At 44.8% G+C, this 14278-nt stretch overlaps 1 protein-coding gene across 16 annotated transcripts in view; it reads left to right on the top strand.

Annotated features, from left to right (window-relative positions):
• The window catches only part of MSRA (methionine sulfoxide reductase A), a 227717-nt gene that overhangs the window by 132817 nt on the left and 80622 nt on the right, over positions 1-14278 (top strand). For all 16 annotated transcript variants that reach the window (XM_072986579.2, XM_078381762.1, XM_078381767.1 and 13 more), the window contains exon 4: positions 11408-11512. In XM_072986579.2, the coding sequence (XP_072842680.2) occupies positions 11408-11512 (105 nt within the window). The remainder of the gene's footprint in view (positions 1-11407; positions 11513-14278) is intronic.

A 14278-nucleotide genomic window follows, 5' to 3' on the forward strand; every position in this document is an offset into this window, starting at 1 on the left:
TAGTGTTGCCCTAAATTGGAAGTGACTCGAGCAAAAAAATCCAGTGCTGCTTTCAAAGGAGAATGCCACGTTACTGAACGATCCGTGAAGATTCTCAGTCATCCAAGTGAAGTTACAGTATCTGGAAGTTGAGTCATGGCAACTGGACTTCTTCCTTATTAAGTTGCAACATTTCGCTATTCATCCAAGTAGCTTCTTCAATCTGAACAAGGAATATTCCACCTTCTTCAGACTGAGGAAGCTCCCTGGATGAGTAGCAAAACGTTTCAGCTTAATGAGGAAGAAGTCCAGTTGCCAGGACTCAACTTCCAGATTATTGAATGAGTTATCATTAGTTGCTCATGCTGAAACAAAATTTACTGGCCTAGAGGTAGTTCAGGGTAAAGGTAAGTAGTTAGGTGCCTCTTCAATGCTGTTCGACTTGATACCTGATCTTACAGCCTTATTCCTAACTGTGATTCCCAGGAAGCACTACTTCTGGGGAGTAAGAGGAAATGAAGTCATGTTTGAGGGGAAGTGAAGGAGGAGTAAGAAAAAAAGACATCATGTCCAAAGTAGAGATGGGGACAAAGCGCCAAAATGGTGCTTCGTCTTGCTTCGTGGGTTGTCAAACTTGACGATCCATGAAACACCAATTGCCCCCACCCAGTGACCCGAGGAACAACAAATCAATTCATCATTGATCAGTTCTTCTTCTTCTTCTTCTTCTTCTTCTTCTTCTTCTTCTTCTTCTTCTTCTTCTTCTTCTTCTTCTTCTTCTTCTTCTTCTTCTTCTTCTTCTTCTTCTTCTTCTTCTTCTTGCTTTCCCTTTCATCCCTTCCCCCCCTTCTTCCTAAGCCCTGTGGGTCAAGAAGGAGGAAAGCAGGGATCAAAGCAATTCTGCAGCGCTTTGATCCCTTTCCCCCTCCTTTTGCTAAGCCACCCGGGGCTTAGCAAGAAGGAAGAAAGCAAGGATCAAAGCAATCCCATAGTGGCTGGTGGATCCCTTTGATCCCTTCCCTCCTCTTTTATGCTGCGCAGGCATAGGAAGAGGAGGAAAGGGGAACCAAGCCATTCCCCAGCCGCAGGGCTGGGATTCCCTTCGGGCAGGCTTTAGCAAGCTGCCCGAAGGGAAAAATCCCTCTCTGCTTATGCCCCTGAGGGACAGCTGATCTGCGGGGGCATAAGAAGATAGGGAATGAAGGGTCAGTAATAAAAGGGTTATATTCGTTGCTTCGTATTTGTTGGGGTCTCTGGACCCCAAGAATACGAAGTAATGAATATCTGACAAATCAAAGATATTTAACAAATATCGCGATTCGTTTTTATATTGGTCCCCATGCCTAGTCAGAAGTATGTAACCTAAAAGCCTTTCTCTTGGTGAGTGAAAAATAGAGGTGTGCAGATTTGAGTTTGTGGACTTGAGTACCCAGAACTCTGCTTGGTCAGTTCTTGAACAGTTCTAAGAGCTGCAGTGCGAAAATAAAGAAGAGCATGCCCTCTCTAGCCAGTTGCCCACCTTTGCTTTAGAGTGATACTGGATCTCAGTGGACAGAATTCCCCACCCCATTATCGCAAAGCACGACCAGATGGTTCAGTTCTGAAAGCCACATCTGTGAGATTGGATGAGAGGGACCATATCGAAACAGCAACCAAGGTGCTCAAAAGTACGCACTTTCTCTAACTTTTGCTTGTTTGCCATACTTTCTCCCAGTTGGCCTATACCAATGTTTGTTCATTGAAGTGGCAAAATTAGAAATTAATTGTGTTTTCTTTCCAAACAGTATCAAATGTTAATTGTGACGGAAATGCCTCCCAGTGATTCTGTTCTAATGTCACATTTCCATAAAGTGTATACAGCTGAACTTTCTCCTGAATGCACTGTAGCCGCCTGACATGAGTGTGTCTAATCTCCCATTTTTGAATAAAAATGACAACAGGCAAGGAGAGAGCCATCTCTTGGTTTCATGCTTGCATAGGTCAGCGCATGTGTTACTCACAAGTGGATTCCCCACAAAACGGGCAAGGAGACAGCTGTCTCTTGGGTTCATGCTCATGGATGTGTGTAAAGGTGTTTGCAGATAAGAGAGTGATTCAGAGTGCACAACACATCCGCTCAAATGGCAGGTGAAAAGAGGCAGAAACGGGTTTGCAATGATTTATGGATCATTTATCCAGCTGCAGCCAACTACATGGCCAGCTACATCCTGAGTCAAGCAACCCACAGCTGGAGAATGTATACATCGGTCATGGAATTTTTGGCTTCCTCTCTTGTCCCTACTGATTTCTATGTGAATGATCAGTTCTCTTATTTTGTCTTCTCATGGGTTGCCCTGTTTTTCATGATATTTTTTAAAAATTGGCTTTATTCTCTTAGGGTTGGGATTCACAGCAACTAAAGCTCCACCATGTAGGGAAAGCAAATCAGGAATTTCACCTAACTTCCTAGAAAAAGTTGACTAGGCCACAGTGGTGCCCAAGAAGTTATTACATGGCAGACCCAAACCTAGATGAGAAGGGGACAAAACACCATTTATGGTCACCTACAGATTCCAGCTTTTGTTTCTTGTCACTGGAAGGACAGATCCTGAAGCTGAGGCTCCAATACTTTGGCCATCTCATTAGAAGAGAAGACTCCCTTAAAAAGCCCCTGATGTTGGGAAAGTGTGAAGGCAAGAGGAGAAGAGGATGACAGAGGACGAGATGGTTGGACAGTGTCATCGAAGCTACCAACATGAATTTGACCCAACTCTGGGAGGCAGTGGAAGACAGGAGGGCCTGGCGTGCTCTGGTCCATGGGGTCACGAAGAGTCGGACACAACTTAACGACTAAATAATTACAACAGCTGCCAGCTAAAAGCAGTCAATATTTTATCCCTGAGCTACAGCACATCCTAAGCGTACACTCTTTCTTGCCATGTGTTGCGGGCCTGTTTTGCTTTACGGCAATCAGACCACCAACCTCAAACAGCTTGTTGTTGTTTATTCATGTCCGACCCTTTGTGACCCCAAGGACCAGAGCACTTCCAATGCCTCCCGGAGTTGGGTCTGATTCATGCTGGTCGCTTCGATGACCCTGTCCAACCATCTCGTCCTCTGTCGTCCTCTTCTCTTCTTGCCTTCATTCTTTCCCAACATCAGGGTCTTTTCCAGGGAGTCTTCTCTTCTCATGAGATGGCCAAAGGATAGGAGCCTTGTTGTTGTTGTTTAGTTGTTTAGTTGTGTCTGGCTCTTTGTGACCCCATGGACCAGAGCACGCCAGGCCCTCCTGTCTTCCAATGCCTCCCGGAGTTTGGTCAAATTCATGTTGGTCGCTTCGATGACCCTGTCCAGCCATCCCGTCCTCTGTCCTCCTCTTGCCTTCACACTTTCCCGACATCAGGGTCTTTTCCAGGGAGTCTTCTCTTCTCATCAGATGGCCAAAGTCTTGGTGCCTCAGCTTCACGATCTGTCCTTCCAGTGAGCAAATACCAGTAGTTGTTGAAACTGGTATAATGGCCTCTTTTGACAACAGTAAAAAAAATTGCTGTTGTCTCAGATTATGGCAAGGTGGCTGGGGCTAGAATCTAATAAGCATCCAAAGAATCAGAGGTGGCCTGTTTGGGGAGCAGACTCTGCATGCTTTGTTGACCTTTGTAATTGTAGAACAGAATTCAGATGCTTCTTTTCAAATAAAATTTGCCTGTATCTTGTGTTTCATTATTTACAGTAGAACGGAATCTTCTATTTAGAGATGTAGGAGACGGGCCAGAAACATGATATCATATTTCATTTTGTTTTGAAAAACAAAAGCAGCATTTAGTGTGGGAAAAAATGGTATGGACTGTGAATATAACACCGAGGCAGAATTTTCCAGTAGTCCCATTTTTTTCCACCAAAATTCTCTCCCCCAAAGTTGCCATCCATCCCAACATTTTAGGATTGTCTTGAAAGGAACATATGCAGATCAGGACGTAAGTGCAAAGTAGCACATGCACAGAAAGTATCGGAACCCACTGATACTGGGTGCCATTTATTGCACAGCTGTTCAAAGCATCAGCGTGCTTCATGAATTGTACTCATTTTAAAGATACATGTGGAAAATGGCGTTAGTCCCCCTGCTACATGGAATGATGTTTGCGACAGCACTGAATCAAATATAAAAGATGGCAGAAATGATGGACTTTTTTCAAAGCAGATATGGTGCAGATCTGTTTCTCTGTCATTTTTATATGCATTCATTTTTAATAATTTGCTGTTTTTAATTTAAGAAAAGCTTGTGTTGGTGCTTTAATGCGTATTTTAAAAGATTTTTTTTTGCTGAGTTAAACATAGGGGGGTTTAAGCCAAGAACTTTTGGAATGCTATGAGAGCTATAAGATAACCAAGTCCTGATGCCGACCTCCCTCCAAACAATGTAGACTGAGCGAATTTCTGTTGGAATTCAATAAGAGTGAATTTTGCAAATATCTTTCTGAAGGCCAGGCTTTAGTTTGATGAGATCCTGAATAGCAGTCTTCTTTCTCCCTCAGTTCCTACAATAGATTATCTTGTGCACTGTCCTCCTATAACAGCAAATAATTGTTGACATTGGTATAATGGCCTCTTTTGACAAGAGTAAAAAAAAATTGATGCAGTAGATCAGAATAAGTTGATTTTTGAGGTCCAGCACTCCCTTTTTCTCGAGGACTCTTTCTCAACAGATGGGTATGGCAGCTTTACCAGACCCTTCTCAATTAATTATCCTTTAAGTGGTAACCCCCGAGTAGTAGTTTACGTAAATCTATTTCATGGCAGCAGCTACTGGATGAAGAGATAGAGCTGGGTGATGGGAGATAACATATTGGTGCTTATGTATACTATATTTTTCCATGTATAATCCAAAATTAAGAAATCTAAGTGGGGCTTAGCAAGTGTAGGGGGAAAGGGATCAAAGCGCTGCAGGATCGATTTGATCCCTGCTTTACACTCCACTTGTTTTTGTTCTCTCCTCAGCTTACTTCCGTGTATAAGATGGAAAGTAACCTCAATTTTTAGTCTAAAGTTTTTAGACAAAAGTATAGTCTTATATAGTAATTTCCCGCTTAACGATTACCCCGTATAACGACGAATCCGCTTCACGACGATGTTTTTGTGATCACAAAACAATGTTTTAATGGGGTTTTTTCGCTTCGCGATGATTGGTTCCCTGCTTCGGGAACCGATTCTTTGCATTACGATCAAAACAGCTGATCGTCGGGTTTTCAAAATGGCCACCGGCTGCTCAAAATGGCTCCCCGCTGTTTTTAGGAGGCATTTTTTGCAAGACAGGCACCCGAAAATGGCCGCTGTATGGAGGATCTTTGCTGGACGAGGAGGTATTCAGCCCATTGGAACACATTGAACGGTTTTCAATGCATTTCAGTGGGCTTTTTTATTTCGTTTGACGACATTTTCTCTCTACAGCAATTTCACTGGAACGAATTAACGTCGTCAAGCAAGGCACCACTGTACATGGAGAAATACGGTATGTTTGTCCCTTGCCTACCAGCTGGTCAATCATCCACTATTCACTGAACAGTGGAGTCACATTCATGAAGCTACCCTAAGCCCATCACGTTCCTCATCTAGTCTTCTGAGCCTCATTCTCAGGCCAGCTGGAGCTAGGACATGGTGACATCGGTGGTGTGCCTGTGATGTTTCAGAATTTGTGAAGCCCTTTGAAATTTTGCATTCTAAGTTTAATTTGTGATCCAGGTATCTTAGTCCCAAAGGTTGTGTGTGTTTGCCTAAACCCATTCCTCTGTACTAAGAAATGGCTTTGGCAAGAGGCCAACGGAACAGTGTCTTAACAACTCCCCTGCTCCCCACTGGTGAGTGGAGATGGCATCGTGTCTGCCCATGCGGATTGCCAGTTGGCTCACAGATGGTGCGAGATGGGCTCTAGGGACAGAATATACCGTATTTGGTGCTGTATATTTAAAAAACAAACAAACAAACAGATCTTATACACTCCCTTTGTGATTAGGTACAAAAGCAGTTGCAACCAATTTTGTTTGTTTCCTCCAGGGTTAGAAGACATTTTATGCTAGGAAAACAAAGAGCGGTTACCGCCACACGTCCACTCACATTCAAAGTGTAGGCCATATAAGAATGGTCAAGTTACAGGAAGCCAGAATTTGATTGAAAGAGCAGTCGCGGAACCATCATTCTGTGATTCTAAGTCACCAATATGCAGATACGGTCACTGGTCTACGGATGGACCCCAGCGCTATCTCTTATTTCCATCTAAACCCGAGGAAGCCGTTTCGGCTCTAGACCAGTGTGTCTGGTGTCAGTCAAGGACTGGATGAGGGTGAATAAACGGACACTTGACCCAGACCAGACAGAGTTGCTCCTTGTCTGCTGAAAGGCAGATCAAGGAAGAGGGAGTCAGCCTGTATTGGAAGGGGTTGCACTCCCTCTGGAAAGACAGGTGCACAGCCGGAAGGGGCTCCTGAATTTGCCTCTGAGTTTTTGGTGGTGGCCACGAGTGCCTTTGCATAGTTAAAATGAGTGCACCAGCTGCTCCTGTTCCTGGATGGGTCTGATCCGGCCATGTTGACACCTGCCTTAGTTATACCCTAGCTTTATCACTGTAATGTTCTGAACATGGGGCTTCATTTATAAAGTGCTGGGAACTTCAGAGGGTCCAAAACACCACAACCAGATTGTGAACTGGGGCTGGTTACAAGGATCACTAACCCCACAACTATTTCCATCACAGTAGCTCCAGTAGTTGCTGATCTGTTTCTGGCCACAATTCAGAGTGCTGGTTTAAATCTATAAAGCCCTAAATAGCTTGGGTCTGAGTTCTCTCAAGGACCACGTCTCATGGACTTGACATCTGCCCAGATGTTCAAATCCTCAAGGGAGGCTTTCCTCTCGGTCCCAACACCCTCACAGGTGCATTTGGTAGGGGCACGGGAGAGGACTTTCTCTGTGGCTGCTCCCAGACTTTGGAACTCCCTCCCACTGGAGGCCAGGCTGGTCCCCGTCTTCGCTGTCCTTCCGTAAGCAGGCAAAGAAGACCTTTTTCTACAGACAGGCTTTCCCTTAGTACTGGTTGTCTTAAAAAAGGTTTTAAAACAGGATGGTTTGAATTTTTGTTGCTTTTAAAACTGTTTCAGTAGTGGTTTTTTACCTAACATTTTAATAATAATATTTAATTCTTGTAAAATACGTGAATAATTCACTGTTGCCAGCTTTTCATATTGTGTTTTTAATGACGTAAGCTGGCTTGGGTCCCTTTTAAGGAGAAAGGCAAGGTAGGTAGGTAGGTAGGTAGTACGTATGTATGTATGTATGTATGTATGTATGAATGAATGAATGAATGAATAAATAATGAATGAATGAATGAATGAATGAATGAATGAATGGTTGTTCTGGGTTTTTCGGGCTCTTTGGCCGTGTTCTGAAGGTTGTTCTTCCTAACGTTTCGCCAGTCTCTGTGGCCGGCATCTTCAGAGGACAGCAACCTGTGCTCTGGTGTAGTTGGCTCATTCATCGTGTCTTTGGGGAAAAAAAGAAGAAAATTAATATGGCCAAAGGTAGATCTCACATGATTTAAATGGCTAGATTTGCATAGTCCTAGCTAAGTTGGAGTTTTCTTTTTAAAAAGTGGATGAGTGCTTGATTGGAACTGCAGATTTAAAAAAAAGTGATAAAATGAGGAACTGCAAAGAGAGTAGCCGTTGTCATTCAGCCTGTGGTCCCAGTGTTTTCTTTCCAACTCAGAATCCTAGCAGAAAAGGTGTGTGTGTGGGGGGGTAAATTTTGTTTCTTCCAAAGTGGCTGCAGAAATAGCAAGCTATTTACTGAAGCCCGTTTTAATTAATTCCCTGTGTGATTCAAAACTAACTTGGTATTATTGTTTCCTTACAGTATAATTAATCACCGGTAATAATTTATTTTATGTAGATTCCTGAGGTTAAACGTGGGCAAAGCAATTCATTTAAAAAAGAGAGAGATGGGAGTTAATAACATCTAAAAGATTTGCCACAAATCTGGAAAGATGCATGTAAAGGCTAGTGACTGATGTCTTCAGTGTTTTATCTGTTAAACTTGGGAGCTTAAATCTGGGTCACGTCCCAGCTGAAAAACATTGGCTGGTGTTTGATCATTTCCCAGTGATTCATATTTTCTGAGTGAAAAGACACAGTATTTGTTTATGTTCCAGATAAGATGCTAGTCATCAGTAAGTGGGGAATTCTGAAGAGGACAGGATTCCAGGAACAAATTATTTTGATATTAAACCACGCCATGCACTTCTTATTGTAGTGTTGATTTTTACTGATAAGTTTATAAATTTTGGGTGGAACTGGTTTGAAGTTGGGATGTGATTTTCACAGCCTTTTGCTGAGGGTGGCAAGAATCACTCGTTTCTTCTCATAATGAGATTTCTGTGTGTGAGATTATTTCCCTGAGGAATCTTGTGGGAAAATCTCTTGGATTACCCCGATGGTTTGTGGTTATTTGTTCTGGAGGAAATGCCAAGCTGCAGAGGATTATTAAAATTCCTGCACACCGTAGCTTTTTTCCAGCACAGGAGTCACCTGGAAAGAAGTGAACAAATTCCAGCCTGTGCAGAACGGTTACAATGGCTGTGTAGAATGCTGGATTCTCCAAAAGTTCCTTAAACTGAGCAGAAATAGAATGTTTTCCTGAGCCGAAAAGAAATGAGAAGGGGAATGGGAAATCTTGGCATGGTGGGACTGGAGGGGATGTCAAATTGTGTTAAGTACTCGTGACAAGCAGCAGATTTGTGAGCACCTAGAAAATAAGAAGGTGATGACTAGACGCCAGCATGGGTTGGTTAAGAACAGGTCATGCCAAACAAATCTTACTGCCTTCTTTGATAAAGTGGCTAAATTTGTGGACCCTGGAAATGCAGTGGATATAGTATAGTTAGACTTCAATAAGGCATTTGATAAGGTAGGCCACAACCTTCTTCTGCGCAAGACAGAACAAAGTGGGATGGACAACGCAACTACCAGATGGATTTGTAGCTGGCTAACCAACCGCACTCAATGTGTGGTCCTCAATGGAACCACATCTGCATGGAGGGAAGTGTGCAGTGGGGACCCTCAAGGTTCTGCCTTGGGCCCAATGCTCTTTGACATCTTCACCAGTGACCTGGATGAGGGGGATTGAAGGAGCACCCATCAGATTTGCTGACGACACCAAGCTGGGAGGAATGGCTAATCCTTTGGAAGATAGACTCAACATTCAGAAGGATCTCGACAGACTTGAACCTTGGGCCCTATCCAATAAGATGGAGTTCAGTGGCGGGAAAAGTAAGGTCCTGTGCTTAGGCAGGAGAAACCAGATAGAGGCACAGGTACAGGACAGGGGGTACCTGGCTCAACAGGAGTACCTGTGAGAGAGATTTAGGGGTCCTGGTGGGCCACCACCTAACAATGAATCAGCCGTGTGCAGAAGCTGCCAAGAAAGCCAACACATCCCAAGAGGGGGATCAGCATCAAGATCATGGGAAGTGATAGTAACCATCGATACTGCGCTGGTGAGGCCACACTTGGAGTGCTGTGTCCAGTTCTGGTCACCGCAATGCAAAAAAGACGCCGAGGCCCTGGAAGAGGTTGCAGAGAAGAGCAACAGAGACGATAAGGGGACTGGAGGCTAAATCCTACGAAGAACGACTCAAAGAACTAGGGATGTTGAGCTTAATGAATGGAAGACTGAGGGGAGACGTGAGAGCCGTCTTCCAAGATCTGAAGGGTTGCCACAGGGAAGAGGGCATTGATTTATTCTCCATTGGACAAGAACCGATGGGTGGAAACTCATCAGAGGGAGATCCAACCTGGAAAGGAGGCATTTCCTGATGGTGAGAACTGTGAAGCGGTTGCAGAAATAGCAAGCTATTTACTGAAGCGGTCTCAGGTCTGCCTTGAGCAGGGGGTTGGACTAGATGACCTCTAAAGTGTCTTCCAATTCTTATGATTCTACGATTCTATGATATGACAAAATGTAAAGCATTACTTTAAGCTAAACTGAGCACTGCAAGGATATTATTCACGTCGACACATAATGAAATAATAATTGCATGCTTGCAAGTCAATTCTGACTTACGGTGACCCCTTTTCAGGGCTTTCCAGGTAAAGAATGCTCAGAAGTTGTTTTCCATTTCATTCTGTTTGGAGGGTGCATTGGGACTGTACAGCTTGCCCAAGGCCACACAGGCTGGCTCTTCTCCCAGGAGGCACTGTGCAGAATTGAACTCCCAGCCTTTGACTCTGCAGCCAGATAGATACACAAACCACTGAACTAACCAGCCAACTTAAACGAATATTAGTTTACAATAAGAGTGGAATTATACTAATTACAAACTGATTGTTTAAATGCTCATCTTTATCAAGGGGCTGGTGTGTGCATGCGTGCGTGCACGTGTGCACGCATGTGCTTTGGCCATAGGAAGCAGTTGTTCTTAATCACCTCCAGTTTTCCAGATATGGAAGGGGTGAGATCCCCAGAGAAATAAGGGTGGTGAAGGAGCAGAAAAGGTGCAACAGGCAGCCCACAGTCTACACCAGCGATGGCAAACCTATGGCATGCGTGCCACACCTGGCATGCAGAGCCCTTTTTGCGGGCACACGAACAGCCAAACCTGAAAAGGCAGCTGCAGCCGCGGTGCTGGCACTTCGGCAGGTAGATCCGGAGCAGCTGGCGCTGGCGGCGGATCTGGAGTGGAGTCTCGAGGCACCTGCATGCCCAGAATTCCCCCTTCCGCCCTCACTTCCGGTTCCACCACCACACGTCCGGTTCTGCCGCTGCAACCGCCGCTGCAGCTGCTGTGGCCCACCATCCGCTGAGTCTTCCCCCCTTCCCAGTTTGGGCACATGAGCCCAAAAAGGGTTGCTAATCATTCTGTTGACGGCTCCTTCCCAATCAGCTGGTCTTCCTGATCAGGTAGACTGAAAATTCCCATCATTTTCACTCAGTCAGGGATGGTGGCAATTGTAGTCGTCCAGTGTTTTGGGACGGGCCAGACTGGGGAAGGCCAGTCGAGGAATAAATAAAGCATCTGAAGCTGCTTGTGGCTCTCAGACAGGAGGTCCGACCGGGCCAATGTTGTCAGTCTTGACAACAAGTGTTCTCCAGGAGTGTAGGTGAGAGCCTTTGCCCAGCCCTGCCCGGAGACACCCGAGGACTGAAAACTAGCCCCTCCGCATGCAAAGCAATTGGACGACCCCTCGGCTGCAGACCCCCGAACGTGAAGTATCCTGTAGCGTATAGCATAGGAAGTGCCCATTGAAAAACGAGCATGGGGTAGAATGATTAGCCAATTAGAAGGCCCCCTTCTCCCCATATATTAACCTGACTGTTTTAATTTATTAGCGAAGCAGAAGTCCATTCTTTGGGGCGCCTTCTCGTGATTAATATTCTTGCTTCTTTTTGTGTTGTTTCAACAAAGGGAGAACCGGCCACGCGGAAGTCGTGCGAGTAGTATTTCATGCAGAAGCCATCAGCTATGAGAAACTGCTCAAGGTCTTCTGGGAGAATCATGACCCGACACAAGGTAGAGTGATGAGCGAGCCAGTATTTAATTATCTTACTAATTACAGCTGGGATAATTAGTCTTCGAGCTGCTCGGAAGAGATGAACCTTGAAATCGCACCGCAGCAGCTCGAGAGGATGATTGTAGGCATTTATTGATGGGGTGGGGAAGAATATGAGGAACTCGATGCTCACAATGCTGGCTTTTTTCCCACCCCCCACAGATGTCTGTGCTGCGAAAATTCCCACAGAGAGCGGGCACGAGACAATAGATATTCCTCTCACCTTTGATTATTAGTTTTCTTCTTTAATGCAAGCTTTTGTCTTTCAAATTAAAGTCCTCTCTTTTTTTTTAACCACCGCTTCACAGTTGATAATTTCACTCAGGCACCGAAGAGCCTTTATCTTTTGGTGGGCTCCGGGGTTTTTCATCTTCTCGGAATTGCCACAGGTACCTCTTTATGAGGAGAGAAGATGAGAGAAAGGGCTGAAAGCAGGGAGATTGGAAGCCATTAGTAGTGGAGCATCGGAGAATGGTCTCAACTGATATTTTGGGCTCAAGAGATCATTCGCTGAGTGAAAAGAAGCTTCTTGCACAGCAGGGTTGGGAATAGATGAGTCTGTCTGTTTCGCTTTCTAAAAAAAATGTGTGTGTGTTTTTCCCCCCAAAGTCCAACTTTGTTTCATACTATTTCAGCATAGATTTGCTTTGAAAAGAGAGCGAGCGATTAAAGTTTGCACAGAAATTCATTTTGATTTTTTGTGAGGATGAAAATATCCTGTATTTTTCCATGTATAAAACTACACTTTTTCCTAAAATAATTAGAGGAAAAATTGAGGGTCGTTTTATACATGGTAGTATATGATTTTGTGAAGAAAGTGGAGGGGGAAAGCAGGAATCAAAGCGCCTGGGTGGTGGTGTTATACCTGAGTGCGTCTTATGCATGGAAAAATATGGTATATGCATTTTGTAGGCAGTTTTTCCTCAGATATGCTTTCTGTGCCAGCATAGGTCCCTCATGTGTATGCATGGCTGTTCATTCTTTTTTTTTTTTTTTTAAAGAGAGAGGCTATGCAGAATTTACATAACTGCAAAGACCAAAGGTTAACCATGTTGCACTTTGTCTGTTTGGAAAAGGTGAATTAAATTGAAATATAATCCATGCAAACACCACTGCAACTCTTAAACAGAAATGAGCAAGTGTTTCATGGTGACTTGGAAGGCAGTTTCAGCTTTTCCCCCGCGCTAACTCCTTCTGTGTATTAAGAACCTCGACTGAAGCTTTTTCTTCTTACTCCCTTCCCCACCCAACTGTATAATTCAACCACAATGGCAAAAAAATTGTTTTATTTTATTCAGCACTAGGACCCTGGCTTGAAGAGGCTTCCTCGGTGCCAGTTTGCCATTCTTTGGGCATCGGGTGAAAAAGTTTTTATTTAGCCAAGCTTTTATTATTGTTGCTGCTATAGAATTGTACACATCATTTATGCTCTCTGTTTTGTGGGTTTGGCGACCATTGAGTTTTGCAAAGGTAATGCTGAATCATTTCCTCCTGTACAAAGGAGTTTTTCTGCCTCATGGGCAGGACATTAACCCTTGTGTTTTTGTTTGTTGGTTGGTTGGCTTGTTTTTGTTTTTAACACTGCCCTGTTGGATTACACCCAAATGCCACCAAGACCAACCTTTGTTGAAACAACACAAAAAAACAATCCAGAAGAGACGTGGTGGAGCTGCAAGTTAAACCGCAAAAGCCTCTGGGCTGCAAGGTCAGAAGACCAGCAGTCGTAAGATCAAATCCAAACTCCCGTCGCTTGTCCCAGCTCCTGCCAACCGAGCTGTTCGAAAGCATGTAAAAATGCGAGTAGATAAAGAGGTACCACCACAGTGGGAAAGGTAACAGCTTTCTGTGTCTAGTCGCGCTGGCCACGTGACCATGGAAACTGTCTCCGGACCAGCGCTGGCTCTACGGCTTGGAGACGGGGATGAGCACCACGCCCTAGAGTCGCACACGACTGGACTAAATGTCAAGGGGAATCTTTACCTTTGCCTAAGGTAACAATCACCCCATTCATCCCCATTCTTTTGTCCAGCAGCTGGTATTCAGAGACAGACTGCTTACGCATCCAGAGGTCGCTCGTTGCGGAGATGGAGGAAATACAGAGATGTCACCCTTCATTCACTGGGAGCGGAGGGTTTGGTTAGGAACTCCAATCTACAGGGCTGCAGGCCTTCTGTGTCGAGCAGCAGGGCAGGCAAGACAGGTGCTGAAGGACTGCTACCTGGTTCCTCTAGTCAGCAAGATGCAGTCAAGACTCCTCAGCAACGGGCTCTCTGGTTTTCCATCCTGCTGCCCCGCTAGCTGGCCGTTTTGCCTTAGCCCAACCCAGCTTCTTTACTCTGAGTTGTTGTTGTTTAGTCTTAAGTCATGTCCGACTCTTCGTGACCCCACGGACCAGAGCATGCCAGGCCCTCCTGTCTTCCGCTGCCTCCCGGAGTTGGGTCAAATTCATGTTGGTCGCTTCGATGACACTGTCCAACCATCTCATCCTCTGTCATCCCCTTCTTCTCCTCTTGCCTTCACACTTTCCTAACATCAGGGTCTTTTCCAGGGAGTCTTCTCTTCTCATGAGAAGGCCAAAGTATAGGAGCCTCTTTTTTCCCCTCAAAATGGCTGCCTTTTGTAACCAGCGTTTGAAGAAACAGCTGGAGATTCCTGAGGGAGGTATCTCTGCTCCAGTGAGTATGAGGACAAAGCATGCCATTTGATGACCCTTCCTGTGTTTTCCT

The sequence above is a fragment of the Pogona vitticeps genome, chromosome 1 (assembly GCF_051106095.1).
Source record: "Pogona vitticeps strain Pit_001003342236 chromosome 1, PviZW2.1, whole genome shotgun sequence".
In the NCBI taxonomy this organism is placed as follows: Eukaryota; Metazoa; Chordata; class Lepidosauria; order Squamata; family Agamidae; genus Pogona; species Pogona vitticeps.